The sequence below is a fragment of the Lonchura striata genome, chromosome 2, assembly GCF_046129695.1.
Source record: "Lonchura striata isolate bLonStr1 chromosome 2, bLonStr1.mat, whole genome shotgun sequence".
NCBI classification, from domain to species: Eukaryota; Metazoa; Chordata; class Aves; order Passeriformes; family Estrildidae; genus Lonchura; species Lonchura striata.
Genome location: NC_134604.1, coordinates 98,129 through 117,087, shown reverse-complemented (window position 1 = coordinate 117,087; position 18,959 = coordinate 98,129). Strand labels below are relative to the sequence as shown.

The 18,959-nt window shown below is 40.2% G+C and overlaps 1 protein-coding gene across 2 annotated transcripts in view; it reads left to right on the top strand.

Moving 5' to 3' along the window:
- Window positions 1-18,959, top strand: part of CMSS1 (cms1 ribosomal small subunit homolog) — a 216,048-nt gene that overhangs the window by 194,173 nt on the left and 2,916 nt on the right. For both annotated transcript variants that reach the window (XM_021545505.3, XM_077790912.1), the window contains exons 2-9: window positions 1,696-1,796; window positions 6,413-6,484; window positions 9,475-9,604; window positions 12,122-12,181; window positions 12,882-12,984; window positions 14,408-14,468; window positions 15,313-15,400; window positions 17,013-17,101. In XM_021545505.3, the coding sequence (XP_021401180.2) occupies window positions 1,696-1,796; window positions 6,413-6,484; window positions 9,475-9,604; window positions 12,122-12,181; window positions 12,882-12,984; window positions 14,408-14,468; window positions 15,313-15,400; window positions 17,013-17,101 (704 nt within the window). The remainder of the gene's footprint in view (window positions 1-1,695; window positions 1,797-6,412; window positions 6,485-9,474; window positions 9,605-12,121; window positions 12,182-12,881; window positions 12,985-14,407; window positions 14,469-15,312; window positions 15,401-17,012; window positions 17,102-18,959) is intronic.

Below are 18,959 nucleotides of genomic sequence, written 5' to 3'. Positions count from 1 at the left end.
GCCCATCGTTTCTGCCTGGCTCTGGCACTGGCGTGGCCACAGTCCGTTCAGCTCTGCTCTGAGGCTGTGCCTGCAAGGAGAACCAGGCGGGTCAGCTGAGCTGCGGTGTTCACCTGCTGCACACACTCCTGCATTTGCTCCAGAGCTGGAAAGCCAGGGCTTTTCTTGGTGAATTCCTATTTTAAGATTTCAGAATATGTTCATCCTATGTTGAGATACAAACCACTGCTGTCATTTCTTCCATGGCATTTATTTTGGTCTTAATTAAGTTGATTAACATATTTATCTACCCTCTTCACTTGGGAGTCTATTAGTCTCTTACTGAACAGAAAACAAATCCTCTTCTCAGTTGCTGCTCTCTTTCTAAAGTTCTTGTGGTTTGCCAAGAATCTAGTCTATATCAAGTAAGATTTCATGACAAATGGCATCCAACCTGCTAAAACATTCACTGATTTTCTTTAATACCTTTCAACTTCCTAAACTTTCTTGACCTCCTAACAGTGTCAGACCCCAGGTTTAGGGTGTTGACTGTTACACTTTCAAGGCTTTTCAAGGTGGGAAAAAGGAGTGAAGGTTATGAGATTGTACCTTTCCAGGAATAAATATGTACTCATTTTGTTACTCATTCTGTCACATTAGGATTTTTAAAGCCATTGCCTTATTGCCACATAATATATAATGCTGCATTTGTGGATTAATAGAGATTCTTCCCTTCCCTCTTTTATCCCTTTACCTATTTAAACATGGAATTTGTAAATACCAGCTATGACTGATTTTCTCTCTCTCATGTTCTCTGGCTACCAGTTTACTCTGTTCACAACTGGTGATTACATTGATATAGTTATATCATCTATACTTGGGATGATGCTTAAGAAATCCTTCTGTTCCTCTCTTTTCAATATAAATAACTTAATCTTGAAGCTGTGAATTTACAACTTTGGAATACAAGAGATTGCAATAATGACTGAATACCTGCTGGACAGATATATTCCAAGTACAGAAGTTAAATTAATTGAGTTTGACAATGTTTCTGGCAATAATCAGGGAAGTAACTCAGTCCCCAGTAGAAATGTCTGTGTTTGAATACATCTAAAGCACTATTAGAACACTGTTGGAGGGAGCCGTTTCTGTGCATTTATTTTTTCCTCAAAGTCTCTCTGTAGATAAAAGAGGTGAATAAGAGAATGGGTAAAGACACCTGAATTGAATTAATTTAATTGTCTTTTAAAACATAAATGTGTTTTAGTCTTGTGGACATTCTGCTCAAACTTTGGGGGTGGTGCCTTTGTCTAATTACTGCTGAAGTAAGAGACACAATTAATGTTCTTGCAGGAAGTGTGCATATTCTTTACACAATAGAACATTATACCCATCTTGTAATTTTTCCTCTTTAATGTGTGTCAGTAAGGCATTTGGGAGCATGGACTTAATGCATTTTTGTATGTGTTTGCTTGGATTTTTTTTCTCCTTTGTCTGCAAGACTTGTTTTAGTAGGAAGAAATAATTTTATTGTGAAAGAAGTATCAGCAAACTTAGCAAGAAGAATGTATTTGTTACAGCTGTATTTATTACCAATCATGAGATTGTATTAGGGTGGCAATTTTCAGCTAGAGATTTTATGCCTGTTTTTGAATGGAAAGATGGGTAGATAGATTTGAAAAACAGTAACAAGAACTCTTCTTTGTTTTTGATTAGATCCTTCAGATGATGAAGCTTTTGAAAAAACAAATGAAAACAAGACAGCAGCCTGTCAAGATTCAAATTCCAAACCTGCTATGAAAAAGAAAAGAAAGCAGGTTTGTAAATTAAACAATTGTTTTTCACATCAATGATAACACATATGGAAATATAATGTGGGGTTTTTTTCAGTAAAAGGACAGTTTTCTTCACTCTCTCTGATCTGTTCAGGTTTGGTTTTTGTTGTTGGTTTTTTGTTTTTTTTTTTTTAATTATGTTGCCATATTGGAAGTGATCACATTCTAATACATTTCATTAACTTCACACCTGTTTTTTGTGAGCTGAGATTGCCAGGCCTGTCCTACAAAGTGACTGTCCAGTGGTACAAGCCTGGATGATGCCACTGAGTATCCTCCCCTGCAATTTTTTTCCCTTTCCCTGCACACACAAAGTCTGGAAAGCTGTATTTACTTGTTATACAGATTATCTACCCAAGTATGTCCCCACTTCAAGGTCCAAATGAAAAAGAATTCAGGTCTTCATGGATTGATGTTTTCTTACCCTTGCACTGCTGAAACCTTCATTTAATGCCAAGAGGAACTGTGTTGTTCAGCATTATATGGAGTATGCCAAGGAACATCAGCATCACCCCAGTTTGAGGGAAAAAGTCATCTAGAGGTTGGCTGATTTTATGAAGCTTCTTCTTTGAAGGTAAATTTGTTCTGCCTTCCTCATACCACCCAGGAGGATTGACTGAGTGGCTCTCAGAGAGCTAAAATTACATTGGAAGCTATCTCTCCTTGAGGTTATTGATATTAATTTTGACCCCTAGGTCAATAGTAAATTCACTCTGTAATGCCTAGGCAGCTGCCCAAGTGAAAGCCATTTGCAGGGATGTTCTTTTTTTATAACAGAGAAGTGTAAACATGGTAGCAATTACTATGCTTTTGGATGTCTTTCCAAAGAGAACAAAGGTGAAGTGATCCATGTATGTGAATGAGATCAATGTTTTGATTAGGAAAGAGAACCAAATACAGGAGAAAGCTGTATTGCCTTTGTACATGCTCCACCAGGGAGTCAGATGCTGAGGAGTGAGAATTCTTATGGAGCCACCTTTTATCACCATTTTCACTTAGGCATTTAGGGGTAGGTTAAGGCACTTTGTTTGGGAGGATTGCTTGACCCATTTTATGAGAACATTAGAAAGGATAGCAACACAAGTTACTTACCAAGGTAGCCTGGGACTGCTCACCTCTAGTAGAACACCTGCAACTGGTCTTTCTGCCATATAAGGAATATCAGCCTGCATGTTGGAATCAGAAAATTTGATGTTTAGATGTGAAACTGCAAGAGGGAAATGCTTTATGGGAGCTCAAAGTCATTGATGGTTTATTGCCCAATTTTTAGACATACCAAATCAGAGTTATTTATGGAAAGTTGGTGGTTTTGTAGTTCTGGTGCAAGTAACAAAACCCATTTTACTCATGCCTGCCTTACTCAGAGGCTGGAAGTTGTTCTGCAATGGATTTGGCACATCAAAGCTGTCACGAGACAACCCAAGAGAGTTCTGAGCATCCATGCTCCTAGTCTGCAGGCTGTCCTCAGGCTTCCAGTGAAATGAGTGATCTGTCTCCAGTCTGAGTGACGCAGTGATGTGTTTACTTTGTCACAAACTCCAAAAGCCAGAGTATGTGGCTGACCTGGAATGTAAACTTTCACACACATGCAAGACTGTTTTCACTCTACATTTGAATTTCCTGTCACTTTGGCAACATGTAAAGAAAAAAAGCATGTTAGAAACATAATACAGGAAATATTTTATGCTCTGTGGATGATTAACAAACAAGGAATTTATGATATTTTAGTTCATAAATCACTGGTCTCGGCACAAATTTCCTGTTTTCTGCATTTTAAGAATTTCCATGTAAAAATAGCATAAAAACACAGAGCACGAGGGAGACATGTCAAAAAAAAAAAGTGGTTGTCTGCTTTGTGTCTTGCATAAGAAAAGCATGCAAATGACCTTTTCTTAAGGGTGGCATGCAAAGAGCTATTGCATGAGTAGGTAGGCAACTAATGCTTGGATAAGGGTCAGAAGTTCAGGATAGATCAGATGCTGAAATATTTTAGACTGCAGATCATCAAAGACATGTAAGTTTGCAGCTATTCACCACCAGAAAATTTCTCTTTTTATGTCACTATTTTTAATGTCTGAATAACATAGATTTACTATTGCTGGGCTAATAATATACTATGCCTAAATATATATATGCAGTGTAAATGAAGCAATTTTGAGTTTTAACATGCTTCTCTAAGGAAGCAAGGCTTTGACTACAAGGCTACTGTATGCTTGTGTTGCCTGCTGTATGTTCCTGTGGCTGTTGAAAAAAAGGGATACATACTGCCTTCAAAAAAGAAGCCATGGCATTTGGTGGTGCTTTTGAATACTTGAATGAAGGCTTAGCAGTGAGAAGTTTTTTCTTTCAGAGAAATTTTTTCAGCTGTGTGACATTTCATTCTTTTCTCATACAGATAGCAGCTGGGAGTGTTTGCGGAGTTATGTAAAGCAGTTCATTATGTATAAGAAGGGAGAAGTGGGCCCAAAGTGAATGAGTGACATTTTTCAGTATGCTGGAAGCACCACTGGGATTGGGAACCATCATACTCTACTGGAGGACAGTTTCAGATTGGCCCTTCTCTAACTTTTTGCTTGCTTGTAGGTAGCCCTTGACTGAAGCAATGCAAAGGTTTGTTCTCTGCATAAAATATGATGCTGAACATAAAATTTATGATTAAAACACCTGGCTAATGGCCTTTAAGTATCTATGGACAGCTGGGATGTGTAAGAGTAGAGCAGAGGGTAGCTCTGTTTCAGTCTCAATGTCTGGGAATGCTAATGGTAGGGATAGCAATGAAGAAATGTAGGGTAGTGTTTTAAAAACACTTGAATCAGATTCAGGACAGATATTTTTAAAATAGCAACAAACCAAAAATAAAGCAAACAAACTTGTATTAACTCTGGAACAATTTTGTTAATTGAAATGAGTTTCCACTTGCAGTCATTCCCTTCATTTCTAGTGAAGATAATCTCTGTTTATACCTGAGAAAATCACAGGGACAGATTTCTGTTGTTGAGGTACGATATAATCCCTACCACAACTTTTCAAAGGTTTTGATGCAGGCTGCATTACATTCCAGTAGCTGTAGAGTGCTTTGCTAGCTGTAGCAAGTCCCCAGCCCAACCTTCTCTGGTAATTCCTGTGTTTCATTTCAATCCTCAACCGGTTTCAGAGCCACTGCTGTTACAATACTACTGCTTTGTGAGGACAGTGGCTGGGGCTGCATCACAGCACAGAAAGTAAGAGGCTATTTATTTGTGTTGAGCATGGTGCTTACCTGTTTTAATAGCTAATTTAGCAAGGGGAGTGGGGAGGAAAAGAGAAATGTAGGCATAATATGAACAATTAAACCTCAAGAAATGCTTCTGATAAGGCTGTGAGAGTGGGCTTGGAAAGGCAGGAGTGTGCTGGGTTGGGTCATTTAGCGCCAGTTGCCATGAAGTGTCCTCCTGTTAAGGTGGAGCAGTGCAAGGAGGGCTCAGGAAGGCCCAGACACTGAACTCCTGTTAGCTTTCCTTTGTCCCTCTTGGCCTGACTGAAGCTGCCTGCCCAAGGAAACAGCAGAGCAGCTTCTCTGGCTTTCAGCTAGGCTCCCTTTCCTGCTGATACTTTTCTTTCAGGCTTTCTCCAGGGAAGGGTGCTGGATCTGCTGTTCCTGGGCTTTTTAATGTTCCATGTGATGAGTCTTCTCCACATTTTCTCACAAGAGCAGAGTTTTGCAGCCAAATGCATCATAGTGGCGTGGAGCATTTTCCTGCAGCTCAGCCTGTTTTCCCATTGCTCTTCATCAAGTCACTTACTAAGTTCCAAAGCCTGTCTGTGTAGATAAATGTGCACTTCCATTAGGTAGAAGGCCCGAAGAAGGCAAAAGAGAAGGGAATTGCTACACTCAAGACAAGAGAAATCTGCACCTTGCTTCCTCTGTTCTGGACAATTTTAGGTGGCTACAGTCAAATCTTAGCCCTGGATTATGTGAACAGGGACTCTGGTACAAATGGACCAAATCAGCCTGTTCACTCAGGCACAAAAGAGGGTTAATGATAGCAGCACATGTTGAATTATTCTGAAATGCACCATGTATTTTTCTTGTATGTATTTGATCCTGCCTGCTATGAGAAGTCAAAGCAAGAATGGGGTAGGACAAATTTGAAACATGTTTTCCTACATTCTGCATTAAAAGTGTAGAAGGAACTTCAGAACATGATTGTTTCTAATTAATCTTGCCCAGTTCCATGTTATTTTTACTGTCTGGATGCTCACTTTAGACCCAGTTATTTTAGAGTGCTACTGGCAAAGTTTGGAAAAATCATGATTTACAATATTAGAGATTAAATATATAAATTTACTGGTATATTTTGTTCATATTTTCCTCCTGATTTTTTTTAATGTATCAAAACCTGCTTTTCACCATTTTATGGAACTATGACTACACCCTGAATGCTTCAGTTTTCTTTTCTTTGATTCCCTCTCTAGGTTGCAACAGCAATCTCAATTCCAAAATTACTTTATATACATATAACTGTAAGGATTTGATTCCATCTGCATCTCCTCTTACCTCCTTTGCCTTACTTTGGTGGCTTTTTTTCTTACCTCTTTTTTTCTAATGTGTTTTGCAGCCTACAGAGTGTTTTTTAAGTCAGCCTGAAGAAAAGCAAGAGAGCACTGTAAAGGCAAAGAGGAGGAAGAAGGTATGAGTGTCCTAAGTGTGTTTGAGGTCTGGGCAGTGCATTTATAGGCTACTACAGAATGGGGACAACGTCGTGATGATGAGATGTAATATGGTCATAATATTGCAGCCTCTTTTAGAGAAGAAGAGAAATAGCTAATTTTTAAACCTTACTCGAGATACCTATTCCCAGCCTGACCTGTGGCATTATGTCTGTGTTCCACTCAAGGGTTATGTATGTCTACATCCCACTTGCACGTGTTGCCCACCAGGAAAAGGAAAGGGTGACTGTGTGGAAGAAAGGTGGAACTTCAGTTGCTGCAGAATCTGACCCATTCCCACAGTGTGGTCAGGCTCCAGCTGCTGTTGCATCTGTCCTTGTTCACTCTTCTTCTCCTCATAGCATAAGTATATAAATAAATGCTCTGTATTGTCCCTCTGGCCGTGCTCCATCCTCACCCACAACAAACACACCCTGCAGTCTAAATGGAGATTATCTGGCACCAGGCAAGTTAATTGTCTTTCTGTAGGGGGACAGACTGTAAATAGTTGGCTCCCTCACAAGGCTGAGGGGTGGCCTTTTTATGTTATGTTAATCATCCAGGGAATGGGAAGAGTGGGATTTTGCTTTCAACGTGGCTCTGGCAGTCAGTGCAGGACTCACTCCACTGGAGCCGGAGTGAAGGCATGCCATGGCACAGGCTGGCAAACCCACCTAGCAAGAAACCCCAGTTCTCAGGCAAACAGCAGCTGCTTGCTCACACCTTTACTTACAGTGGGCCACTAAGCTGACATACACAACCTGTTGAAAAATCCCATTAGGAAACATTTATTATGTTGATCTGTGGCTTCCAAACAAAGTGCTGTCTCCAAAAGTAAGGAAAAGGGGGGAAGGCCTTTTGTTTTTAAGCATCTGGAATGGATTTGAAGAAAAATAAAACTTCCTGCATGAGGAACATTTCCCCACAGCACTCCTTGAAGGAAGAGAGTTTGCTCAGGTGTCCTTGCTCTTGCTCTTAAAGAATTTCCCATTGTATCAGGGTTCTCCCCTCCAGAGAGCAATAATTTTTCTGAAGGAACCAAGTGGCACAATGGCGTAACAGTCCTGTGAATGAATTACATTGAATTACCAAGTAAAATGAGCCTGATTGATCTGTCTTACTGTCTGCTAAATCAGAGGTTCCCAAATGTGGGTCATGTCAGAGGCAGCTTGTGAGGCAGGGCTGGGGAAAAGCATCTGGGGCTGTTGGGAAGAACAATGGAGAGGTTTGGTTGTGGGTTTCACAGAGAGGCTGGCTGTGCTCCCGCAGCCTTTGGTCATGCTTTGAGAAGACACTTGTTCCACGGCAGGAGAATACAACAGTGCTAAGTGAAGGGGAATGTTGGGAAGGAATGCTGCAGACTGAAGCACTGCAGAAAGCTGCACAATAGCCAGACATCCTCTGCAAAGTCTTCCAAGGACTGCAGAGGCCTTTGCACCAGGCCAAAGGTAGGCGGAGAAGAAGGCAAAAACACTTCATCTCTGTGTCTCCCACTGTCAAAGGTTCAGCTGGGGTCTTGCAAACCCACAGGTGGCTTTTAGCAGGGGTGAAACAGGCAGTGCCAAAGTGGCAATGGCTGGGAGAGGCAGCACTTGCCTTGCCTTTGCTGTTCTGGCAGTTCCCAGATGGCTCTTCCCTGTTTAGCATTCTGCCCCTCATTATTGGAGTGATTGATATTGGAGTATTTGGGCTGTATTGGGCAAGAAGAACAGACAGGGTGATGGGGAATGGAAGAGAGGAGGGAGTGGGTGCTGGGATGGAGTGAGGGAAAGAATGGATGGAAGAAGGTCAGTTCCCGACATAAAATCCCTGCCATACGTCTCTTCAAAATTTCCATTGATCTTTGCTGTCCTGAACCTCAGCCTACCAAGCTGAAGGTACCCACTGTCCCTCCAAAGCTGCCAAAAACTCTTCCAGAGCCACCTAATCTCTGTGAAATCCCACTTTCCCTCAAAAATACCGACCCTTTTGCTCCATCCTGACCACACCCTTCTGCTCTTTTTCTCTTCTAGATTTATGCTACCATGTGTCCCCTTGATGATGAGTTCAGTTTAGCTTACACAGCTGAGAAACCTTGAGCTATCCTTTCAAAATCTAGACAAATCTCAGCGAGAGCTAGAGAGGCATGACATTCTTGTCATTCCCTCCATACTGCCTCTATCCTTGCAAATTTGCTGTTTTCTTAAATACTTAACATTTCTTTTCTTAAGTGCTGGCAGATCAGTCAATGGGAACCTTGGGCTGTGCTACCCATATGTTCCATTTAATTATGGCAAAAAATACAGTAATCACTTCAGTAAGAATACAGACCTGTTACTCAGTAACATTCCTAAGGTGTAGAACACAATCATGAACTCGTGTTCAGTCTCTAAAAATTAGTAGTTAAAAAAAAATTACAGTGTGGGAGAACAAAACAGCTGTGAATTCTTGCTGCTTGACCTGTGGTTCTGTTGTTTTAACTTATTTTCATGACCCTGGTATTCTGTGAATATAGCTAACCATCTTCCCTTCCAAATATAGATAAATAGTTACCCTGTTTAAATCAAAATATAACTACATCACATATTATCACTTGGTTCCTGTTGTTATGCCTTAAGAATAATAAGCTGAAACAAAGTTATGAAAAAAAAATTTCAAACTGATACTAAAGTGTAGCAATAGCAAAACTCAAAAAACTTTCAGTTATGTTCAGTTATGTTTTTGTTACAGCAGCTGTTCAGGTGAGTGCACAAGATTTTTCACGTTCAAGCTCTCAAACCATCTTGTCCAAGTATCTCAGCTTGCATCTGAAGTCTGCATTTCCTCTAAAGACAAAGGGAATCTTGTCCCATTGTAAGGTGTTTTCCCAATTAAGCCATAATTAAACTGATATAACTGTATAACGATATGGAGGAACATTTATGTACAGTGTTAGCTAGCCAATGAGCTATGTAGAAGTACTATATTAATCAATTTTATTTGGATTTTTTAGAAGAAGATTTCTGATGTTCTGCAAAAATCTGCTCCAAAACCTGGTATCCCTGCAGATCTACAAAATCTGCTTACTCAACATTTTGGTGAAAACCGTTCTGTGATTGAAATAGAGGAATTAAAGCTGTCAGGTAACTTCTCCTGTATTTAATATATAAATAATGTTTTTTTTCATGGTACTATTGACTTCTTTTTCTGCAGAGGAAAGAAGATTTTTGGGACATAATTGAGTTGTACTTTTTAATGAAAATATTTTCTTATATTTCTTTTTTACTATATATTAATTTGCTGTTGAAATGTTTAGTTTCTTTGGAATGAATGTGAGGTGTCTTAGAGGAATGGAAATGAAACATTGTTTAAATATCTCTTTTTGTTATAAAGTATTAATTTCTGGAGTTCACTTTTCTAATAATAATTTTATGATTCCTAATAGTAGTTCCCCAGATGCTATGAGAGATGTATTTTGTTCCTGGGATTATCTGAGTCAATAAGGGAGTGACAGAAATAGACAAAGAAATAAGGAGGCATCATTATCATATGGGTATGAGATTTTGAATGCAGTGGTTTTTCAGGGAGTGGCATGAATTGAGGTGATAATTTTGGTCCATGTGTGAAGTGACCAAGTTTTAGCCATGGGGACCCTTTTTGTTCCCTGTATCCTGCCTCCAGTTAAAAGCCAAATAGAAAAGGCAAAAAACAGGACAGAGCAGACTCAGCTTCTTCCACTTGGAGGTTGCACTGGAGATGATGGCAACGTTGAACTTCTCTGCCTCTCCTGTGCAGACAGAGACACTGTCCGTTATTTGTTGGTAGGGCTCATGAAGAGCAGCAGCCTGGTACCAACCTGCACTCACCTTTGGGACTTCTTGAACTGTCAGTGACCTATACCCAGAGCAGAGGCCTTCTAGTCCAGCAGTGCTTTTTCTTTATTAATGCATAAGTCTTGTCTCTCTAGGTAAATGTGCTCTTCCTTAATCCCCATGATTCTAGGTGGATCCTTCTTCATTTCTGTGGGGCAGGCTCAGTTTTGTTACTGGATCAAGAAAACCTGGAGAAGTCCCATATAGATTTCTTTGAAAAGCTTGTGTTAAGTATTTTTTAGTATACAAGGTTATTAAGAGAGCCCTTTGGGCTACTGAGGTGACCCATTTCTATATGTGTTGGATGGAGATAATTTTTTCTTATTTTTTTTGTGCTGGGAGTTGAAGGCTTAAGATTGCCAAGGAGTTTAAGACCTTGTCCAGCTGTCAGCACGGTCTCTTGCTGCAGTCTGGAGCTGTGTGTTTCTTCCCCCCTCTCTGAAATTTCTATTTAAAACTGTTGTAAATACTGCAGTGTTGCTGGACTGTTGGTGAGGAGTCAGTGACTGAAGCTGTGTCCTTCAGAAAGGACCTCCTGAACTGTCAGTCATTAGTGAGATCATGTATTCAGACGATCAGCCCCTGCCTGTCCCCACCAGCATCAAGTGCATCTTTTAAACATGATTTTAAAAGCAGATCAGCTGCTGATCCTTCAGTTGAACATACTCATTTCCTTTGAAGCTCAATGTCAGTCTTGGAATTTAATAGGAATCTGTGCAAATAAAAGTTTTCAGCAAGACAGGATTTCAGCCAGGCATTGGCTACAAACCAAGTTTGTCACACTGTCTGTTCTGATGAAGATCTTGGATTGGTGCTCTCAGCATTAGCACAGTGTACCATCCATGTGAACATGAATAATGTCTTCGAACAAACCTGCTTAGTTCAGAAAATGGATCAGCAAACATCCATGGACACCCTGAGGGGCTGTGCTTCATGATAGATGGTGACAAATATGTAAGTCTTTAAAGACAGAAGAATTGTTAATGCTCTGCAGAACCATATTGTTCTGTCAGGCAAACAGCCCTTAACACAGTGGCAAGTTTTCAGACCATGGAATTTTAATCATCTTTTTAAGAACTTTGTTTTGCTGATAGGCGTGAGAAAGGACCTTCCAAAGAACCTGTTGGGATCTTCACTGCCATTATAAGAAGTTAAATGGTATGTCTGCCACAGAGTGCTGTTGAAAAACTTCCCAGTTAACATAGTGACCAGAGAAAAGGAAGTCAGCAGGAAATGGAGGAAGAGAAAGGCACTGAAAATGCAGTGGAGGTATTTCTGTTAGGATTGATATATTTAAGTAGATTACCACGATATGAAAGACCAGAAGGTGAACAAACTCACTGACAAGTAAATTATTGGTAGATTCTTGCATTTACACAGTATGAATTATTTGGGGGATGTACAAACATATTTCATCATAGGTACATGGTACATTGGAGGAATAATCTAGGAGTGTAAGGCTTTTGGCTGAGGCTTTGATTCATTGTGGCAAAGACATATGAAAACTTTATTTAAAGCATGTGATCACACCTGTACAGCAGCCCAGGATTCAAGGTTTCAGGCTGGAGAAAAAAAAGAAATTGAAATTCAGAGATGTTACCTTCCTTGATTTAACCCATACAAAGTTTCTTCTAGGTTAATTTTTGTTTCAGAAATGGTAATTTATTGATGAAGTTGGATTTATGAAGTTGGGATTTCATCAACATAACTAGTGATTATGCTGCAAACATTTGTTCTCCCTTTGCTGTTAAAATACATCAACAAAAATATTTTTTCCTTTGTTTTCAGATTCCTGCTTTCTGCCAGCCAATGATCTTACCCACAGTTTTTCTTCATACCTGAAGGAAAGTGAGTTTAAATGTTGGTCTGGGTGAGACGAAAGTTGTATGAAAAATATTATTAATACAGTATTACTGCATTTTTTATATGTAGCTCCAAGTATTGTTTATTATGAAATATTCATCACTTTAAGGTTTTAAATTTTTTTTTAATGACCGGTCTTGTTTTTCTGGCTCTTATTTAGTTTAGAGCTTTTATTTTTTTGGTATCAAAAATGTTCTAGGCTTTCTTATAATTCCTAGGGATTATTTTTCAGTAATTTATTGTGGCTTCATGAGTAGGTGTATTTCTTATCTTAGAATTAAAGTCCTGCAGCTGTCTGCTGACATGAACCAAGTGAATTTTTATTCTCTTGTATATTTATATGGAAGTTCTGGTCTGGTAAATGTTTCTTTGCAGATTATTTTCTCTGATACAAATTGCCATATGTGGCAAGTGAAGACAATAGGCTCATCACCTTAAAAACTGTTAATTGTTAACGCTTATCTAGTTTATTCAGTTTTGTAATATTTCTATATTTTATTTATTTTGGGCATTCCATTTTCCAGTTTCTCAGCCATGACTAAATGCAAAAGTGATGTCAAAGTTCCAGACCTCAAAGGAGTCAGCATGTGTGTTCTTGCTGCTGGCTACCATTCATCATGTACTCTAGTAATTTAAAATTTGGCTTGTGGTGCTTGGTGTGGGTACAAGGGCTTTTCCATTGCAGTCTGCCCAAAGTGGGCGAAGCTCCGCAGGAACCACAAGGAGGAGAAGTCGGTGCTGATGCTGGTTCTGTGCAGCTCTGCCCTGCGCTCCTTGGAACTCATCAAGTATGTCAACAGCAAAGACTCTGTTGAGGTTGGCAGTCGGTCAGGAGTTTTGTCTTGGAACCACAGGCAAAAAGGCAAAACTGGGACACTGTCCTCTGCTAGCCAGCAAATTCTCTGACTCAAACTGATGCAATATCCCTTCTTTCTTTAAACTCTGGGAACATGGTGTTCGGTTTTGGACTGAAGTAATGCTCAGTACTTCAGTTGCCTGGGAAGGGTTACTTTTGTCAAAAACCAAAAGTAACCAATGTGGGGGAAACACGTTATACTTGGGAACAGAGTAAGCCAATAAAGCATCATGATCCACCATGAGAAGTCATGGCTTTGCACCAAAGGCAGCGAGGACATGGCATTTCAGGGCCTCAGATGCCAAGGTGTGTCTGGCCTGAGTGCCTCCAGGTCTGTGTCAGTGTTCTCAGCTGGCTCAGGCTGGCAAAACTGCTGGGCAGAGATGACAATTTTCAGTGTGCCCTGTCCCTGTATTTTCCCCTTCTCTATTCTCCCACTTCTTATGCCAGAAGTTTTGATGACTCTGATGCATTGATGGATACCTCACAAATTTCATGGTTGTCTTCTATGTATTGACCCTACTTCCTGTGATTATGTGTCAGTACAAAATGAGATGGAGATTTGGGAAGTTTGATTCCATGATACAGATATAAGCATAGATAAAGCAGATAAGTGCCAGTCATGCATGCAGAGACTAGCATCTTAGACTTAGATGGTTTAGATGTAGATAAACCTTTAGCTTTGCAAATTAAAAATTTGCTGCCCTGCAAGAAGCAGTTTTAAATTATGTTCAACAAATACTGAATATGTTGTCTCCCGTTTGATGAATATGGAACGCAGAGTTGTTACTGTGTGCCAAAAAGGAATGTCAGAAAAACAAGTTAAGGTTTCTAACAAATTAATCTGTTTAATTGGAATTTGGATTATGTCTGCAGTAGAGACAGTGGCAGCCTAGGTTTTCCCAGCAGCCATGCTGCAGAAAGACTGTGAAATGTGTATTTGTCCATACACAGATCCTTCCTTTAGTGCACACACACTCATATTCATTAATGCTTTAGTTATCTCAGTAACTGAATTATTTTTTAATTAGGATTTGGTGATTAACCAGTTTTGAACTAAGCTAGCTGTGAAAGTACAGGCCGTAATATTAAATATTATCTGAAAAGCTATCTAAACAATACTGCCCCCTACTGGTATCTTCTACTGTGTCTGTCCAGTTGTTGGTCTCTGTTGTTGAGTAGCAAACAAGAATGTACACAATGTTCAGAGTACAACCAGAGTTCACTGGGGGACTGTGTGTCTCAAACATACTGAGAAATGCCAGTTGGTTTTCCTTTCCTCATGTGTGGTCTTAAGCCCAGCCCTGCTTCTTGTATTTCATTGTTCATTTTTTTTTTATTATTATTATTATTAGGTCAATGACAGCCTTTAAAGGAGATTGCAGAGTCATCAAGTTGTTTGCAAAGCACATAAAGGTAGGGAATGTTAATAGAGCAAGTAAACAGCTAAGTAGTGTGATACAATTTTCTTTTTAAATCCTTTGGCAATAGGGCCTTTCATACAGTGTTCATATGAAATTCTTTCCTTTGGGTAGTGCTTGCTTTGGTAAGCCATTGCTGCAGTGTGAAGGATTTCAGTAAGCACCATCTCCAGGAGCTCTGGTGCAGCCCTGTGCAGAATGTAGATGCTTGTGCACCTGCTGAGTTTCACACTTCCACATTCCCATCACGTGCTCGTTCAGTGCCAGGACACTCACACTCGCAGTGTGTGGAACCAAACTCTACCAGCACCCACACTTGGATTCTGAAAATGGAATGCCTGGGTCCCCAGTATCCATACCTGTTAAAAAGAACAAATTATGGAGGTGTTGGGAATAATGAGTGGACACTTGGCATTTGATATAAATGCTGTCAGACATGCAAATGTGATTTGCTTTATCTCACCTTTTTTCCAGTATCTTCATCTTGAAGGACTTCAGAGTTAATTCAAGTTTTTCAGGATTCCAGAGCATTTGTTTAAATGCTGAAGGAATCTTGCTATTCTCACCTCCAAAAATACTTGGTGCAATAGCAGATTTTTAAAGTTAAAAAAGATTGAACTTCTAAAGAAGTGTGATGCCCAGCTGGCTTGTTATATTTCCTAAACTTTCTTCCAGATATAATCGTCTGACAGTTTGAAAGGCAAAATCATTTGTTACTTAATGCTGCTGTTCTAGAAAGAAATAAAATGAGATCTTGCATTTATTTTCAACTCCTTGAGAAGAAATTTTTAAAACAATTATGGCTTAACTGTTGATTTTTCTTTCTCTCTTCAAATTAGATAAAGGAACAAATGAATATGTTAGAGAAAGGCATGTTCCACATTGGGGTTGGAACTCCTGGGAGAGTAAAGGCACTAGTGGAGCAAGGTAGGAGAACAAGGAGCGTTTCCTCCCTAGGTATTTTATATTTGGTCTCATGAGAAGTGAAACTTCAACTGGTTTTTTTTAGGTTGACACGAATGTGTAGATTTGAGTACTAAACTGTATGGTTCTATTTCTTCACTTACGCTATGTCAGTCAAAACAAGGTCAAGGTTCTGGTACTTTGTTTTATGATCACTTGAGGCTGGCATAAGCCAGTATTAGCAGAGAAAGGCAGAGTAATGCTTCCTCTTACCTGCCAGTCGGTGTTTAATCCCTCTTCCTGCTCCCTGTGCAAGCCCAAGAGTCTGTTTGGCAGCTCAGTGAAATGACCCCAATTAAACCAAAACCAGTGTGCACACAAAATCAGGTAATGAGACAGAGGTGGGGGACTTCCTCTTTTGGCAGGAATACTGATTTATGCTGACTTGAAAGTGATTGCAAAACCATAATGTGAGATTTAAAGCTCCAGGAAACCAAACACCACAAGTGGATCGAAAGGAAATAGTGGCAGAAGTCACTGTATCATATGCTACTATGAGCTTACTGCAAACTTTTATGAGGGGTGTATGAAAGATCTGCTTGCTGATTTGATTGTATTTCTCATTTGCCTGTAGTAAAATTGATTATTCTCTATAAATCTTTTCCCAATTGTTGAGTATTTTCACTTACTCAATATGCAGTATGTACACAAAGAAAAAGAAACAACAAAATGACAAGATGATGAGGCAAATCTTTCTATTCCTCTTATGCAAGACACTGTCTTGCCCTGACTGTGGTCGCTTGGTCAGGAACTGGCAGTGGTTCGGGACTCTACTGCTCCTTCCAAAAGAGTGCAGGAGTAACATCATTTTTGTTGCTTCCACCAACATTAAATGTTAGTGCCCAGCACATCAGCACGTTGCCATGAGAGTAGTGAGGCACTGGAACAGGTTGCCCCGAGAAGCTGTGGATGCCCCACCCCTGGAAGTGTTAAATTTTATCCCAAGCTCTAGTTCTTTTTTGACAGTTTAGTGTTGCAGTGCAAGGTCACTTAGAGAAGGGAGAGGAATCAAATCTGATGGGGAAAAAATGATGAGCATCATGTAGAAGACTAGTTAAAAAAAACAGGAAAATGGCTGAAAAGCAAGTTCAGAAAGGACCTTTTTTTTTAACCACCATATATTGAAGGATAAAGCAATTCTTCAGCAGCACCACTGACCTGACTCATGTTCACATAGCACCCTGTCCTGTAAATTGCTGAACACTGTTCCTGTTAACATGAATTTTCAGGTTAGGGTCCTTGTAACTTACCAGTGACATCAGCTGTGGAAATTCAACTCCTGTGGTTTCATCAGGAGGAAGCTTGAGGAATTACTTTCTGGCAGGATGTTAAACTCTTGACAAGTCTGGCAACAGGAGTTGCTCTGCTTTTGTGTTTATCTTCCAAAAGGACATGAGATTATGTGGCTAAGGGAGTTTGTAGTGTCAATGCATTAGTTGTCCAACCAGCAAATGTAGTACTTAAGTGTTCAAAGATTAGTTTTTGCAAACAGACAACAAAAGATGTAAAAGCCAAAATCATTTTGATAAGCACGTGCCACATTATCTTGGTAGTGAAATTTATGTTGCCTTTTTAGATGCCCTGTGCTTAAACGCCACAAAATATATGATTTTGGATTGGAACTGGAGAGACCAGAAACTAAGGAGAATGATGGACATCCCTGAGGTATTGTATAAGCACCTGTATATGTTCTATTCTGTGTCTTAAAAGTACTTTTGTTGGCAGTTCTCAGGTCTTGCAAGTAAAGTTTTGTTTCTGTAAAGCTGTCTTCAGTGGTAAAGGAACACAAAGAAGTTCACATTGACTGAGAAGTCTGTGCTCTTGGGTCTCAAAATTATCTTCTGAAAAATAATTTTTCCTTTATTGTTGCAAGTCACAGCTGTGACTTCTATAGTAGCGCTGTGAGTTTCCCCTGTTAATGCTGGATGGATATTCTACCTGCCCCCCAGAAGTTGCCTCAGCAGGACTTGTACAGAGTCCTAGACCTCGACAAATGAGAGAGATGGGCATCACCAACTGTGTGAATTTGAGCAAAGGGAAGTGCAGGATTCTGCACCTGGCATGGGGCAATCCCAAATGTACAGACAGACTGGGAATGAGATGCTGGAAAGCAGCACCATGGAAAGGGACCTGGGGGTCCTGGTCGATGGAAAGTTGAAGCTGAGCCAGCAGTGCCCTGGAGCCAGGAGGGCCAACCCTGTCCTGGGGCATCAGCCCAGCATCACAGCCAGGCAGGGGAGGGGATTGTCCCTCTGCTCTGAGCTGGGGCCACCTCACCTGCAGTGTTGTCTATAGTCCTGGTGACAGCAGAAGAAGGGTGTAAAGCCCAAGTAGGGCAGTGAGGATGGAGAAGGGCCTTGAGGGGAGCCGTGTGAGAAGCGGCTGTTGGGCTGCTCAGTCTGGAGGAGACTGAGGACAGACCCCATTGCAGCTTCCTTGTGAGGGGGACAGGAGGGGCAGGACTGATCTCTGCTCTGGTGACAGTGACGGGACCCAAGGAATGGCCTGAAGTTGTGTCAGGGGAGGTTTAGGTTGGATATCAGGAAAAGATTCTTCCCCAGAGGGTGTTTGGGCCCTGGAACAGGCTCCCCAGGGAATTGTTCACCCAGCACCAAGCCTGGCAGAGTTCAGGAAGTGTTTGAACAATGCTCTCAGGCACAGGGTGTGACTCTTGGAGTATCCTGTGCAGGGCCAGGATTTGGACTTGATCCCTGTGGGTCCCTTCCAACTCAGCATATTCTGTGATTCAGTGAAAACTTTCCTCAAAAACGAAACAAAACTATGACCAAACATACATGTTTCTCCACCTAAGAGCACGATAACATCATATGAGTAACTCTACAGACAATTCTCTTGTTTTTTTCCTTTTCTTTCTTGTATTTTTTTCTGTTTCTTTTGACAAGACATAGGGTACAAATAACTTAGACCCATCCATTATTTCTACACTTCCTCTAAACTAATTCCCAATTCTTTCCAGTTCTATAATCCAGCTTTTCTATTTCTTGCTGTAACAAGCTGTGCTTACAGTATGTTGTGAGGCATCACCTATTTCTAGCCAGATAAAGAGGTCGTTTCCTCCATTAGTGCTTCTTAGAAAGCTCCCAATTTCCTGCACAGTGTCTTGAGGTTTTTTGCATTTATAGTAGGCCCATACATGGAAGGAATCTCCAGGGAAAAGGCTTTATTTTGCATATAGACAAGCTGTTTCACAAGTGAAACAAATTATATGTCATTAATCCATCTGTGTACTTGTCTAAGTATTTGAATGTGCTGCATTTTACAGCCCCACATACACAAAACAAACTAACAAAAAATACATTGAAGAAATGAAGTAGCAAAAATAAAAACCAAAAAAAACACCTGCCTTTGCTTTTTTGGTGGCAAAGAGGCTCCATCTTGTGGTTAATGCATAAGGCTTTTTTAGTATGGTTTTAAAAAACAGGAAACACGAGATCACAGACAGTCAAGTACAAAATCACAGGCAGTACAAAAGGTGTTGATGGCAGTGGCATAGATTTTTTTA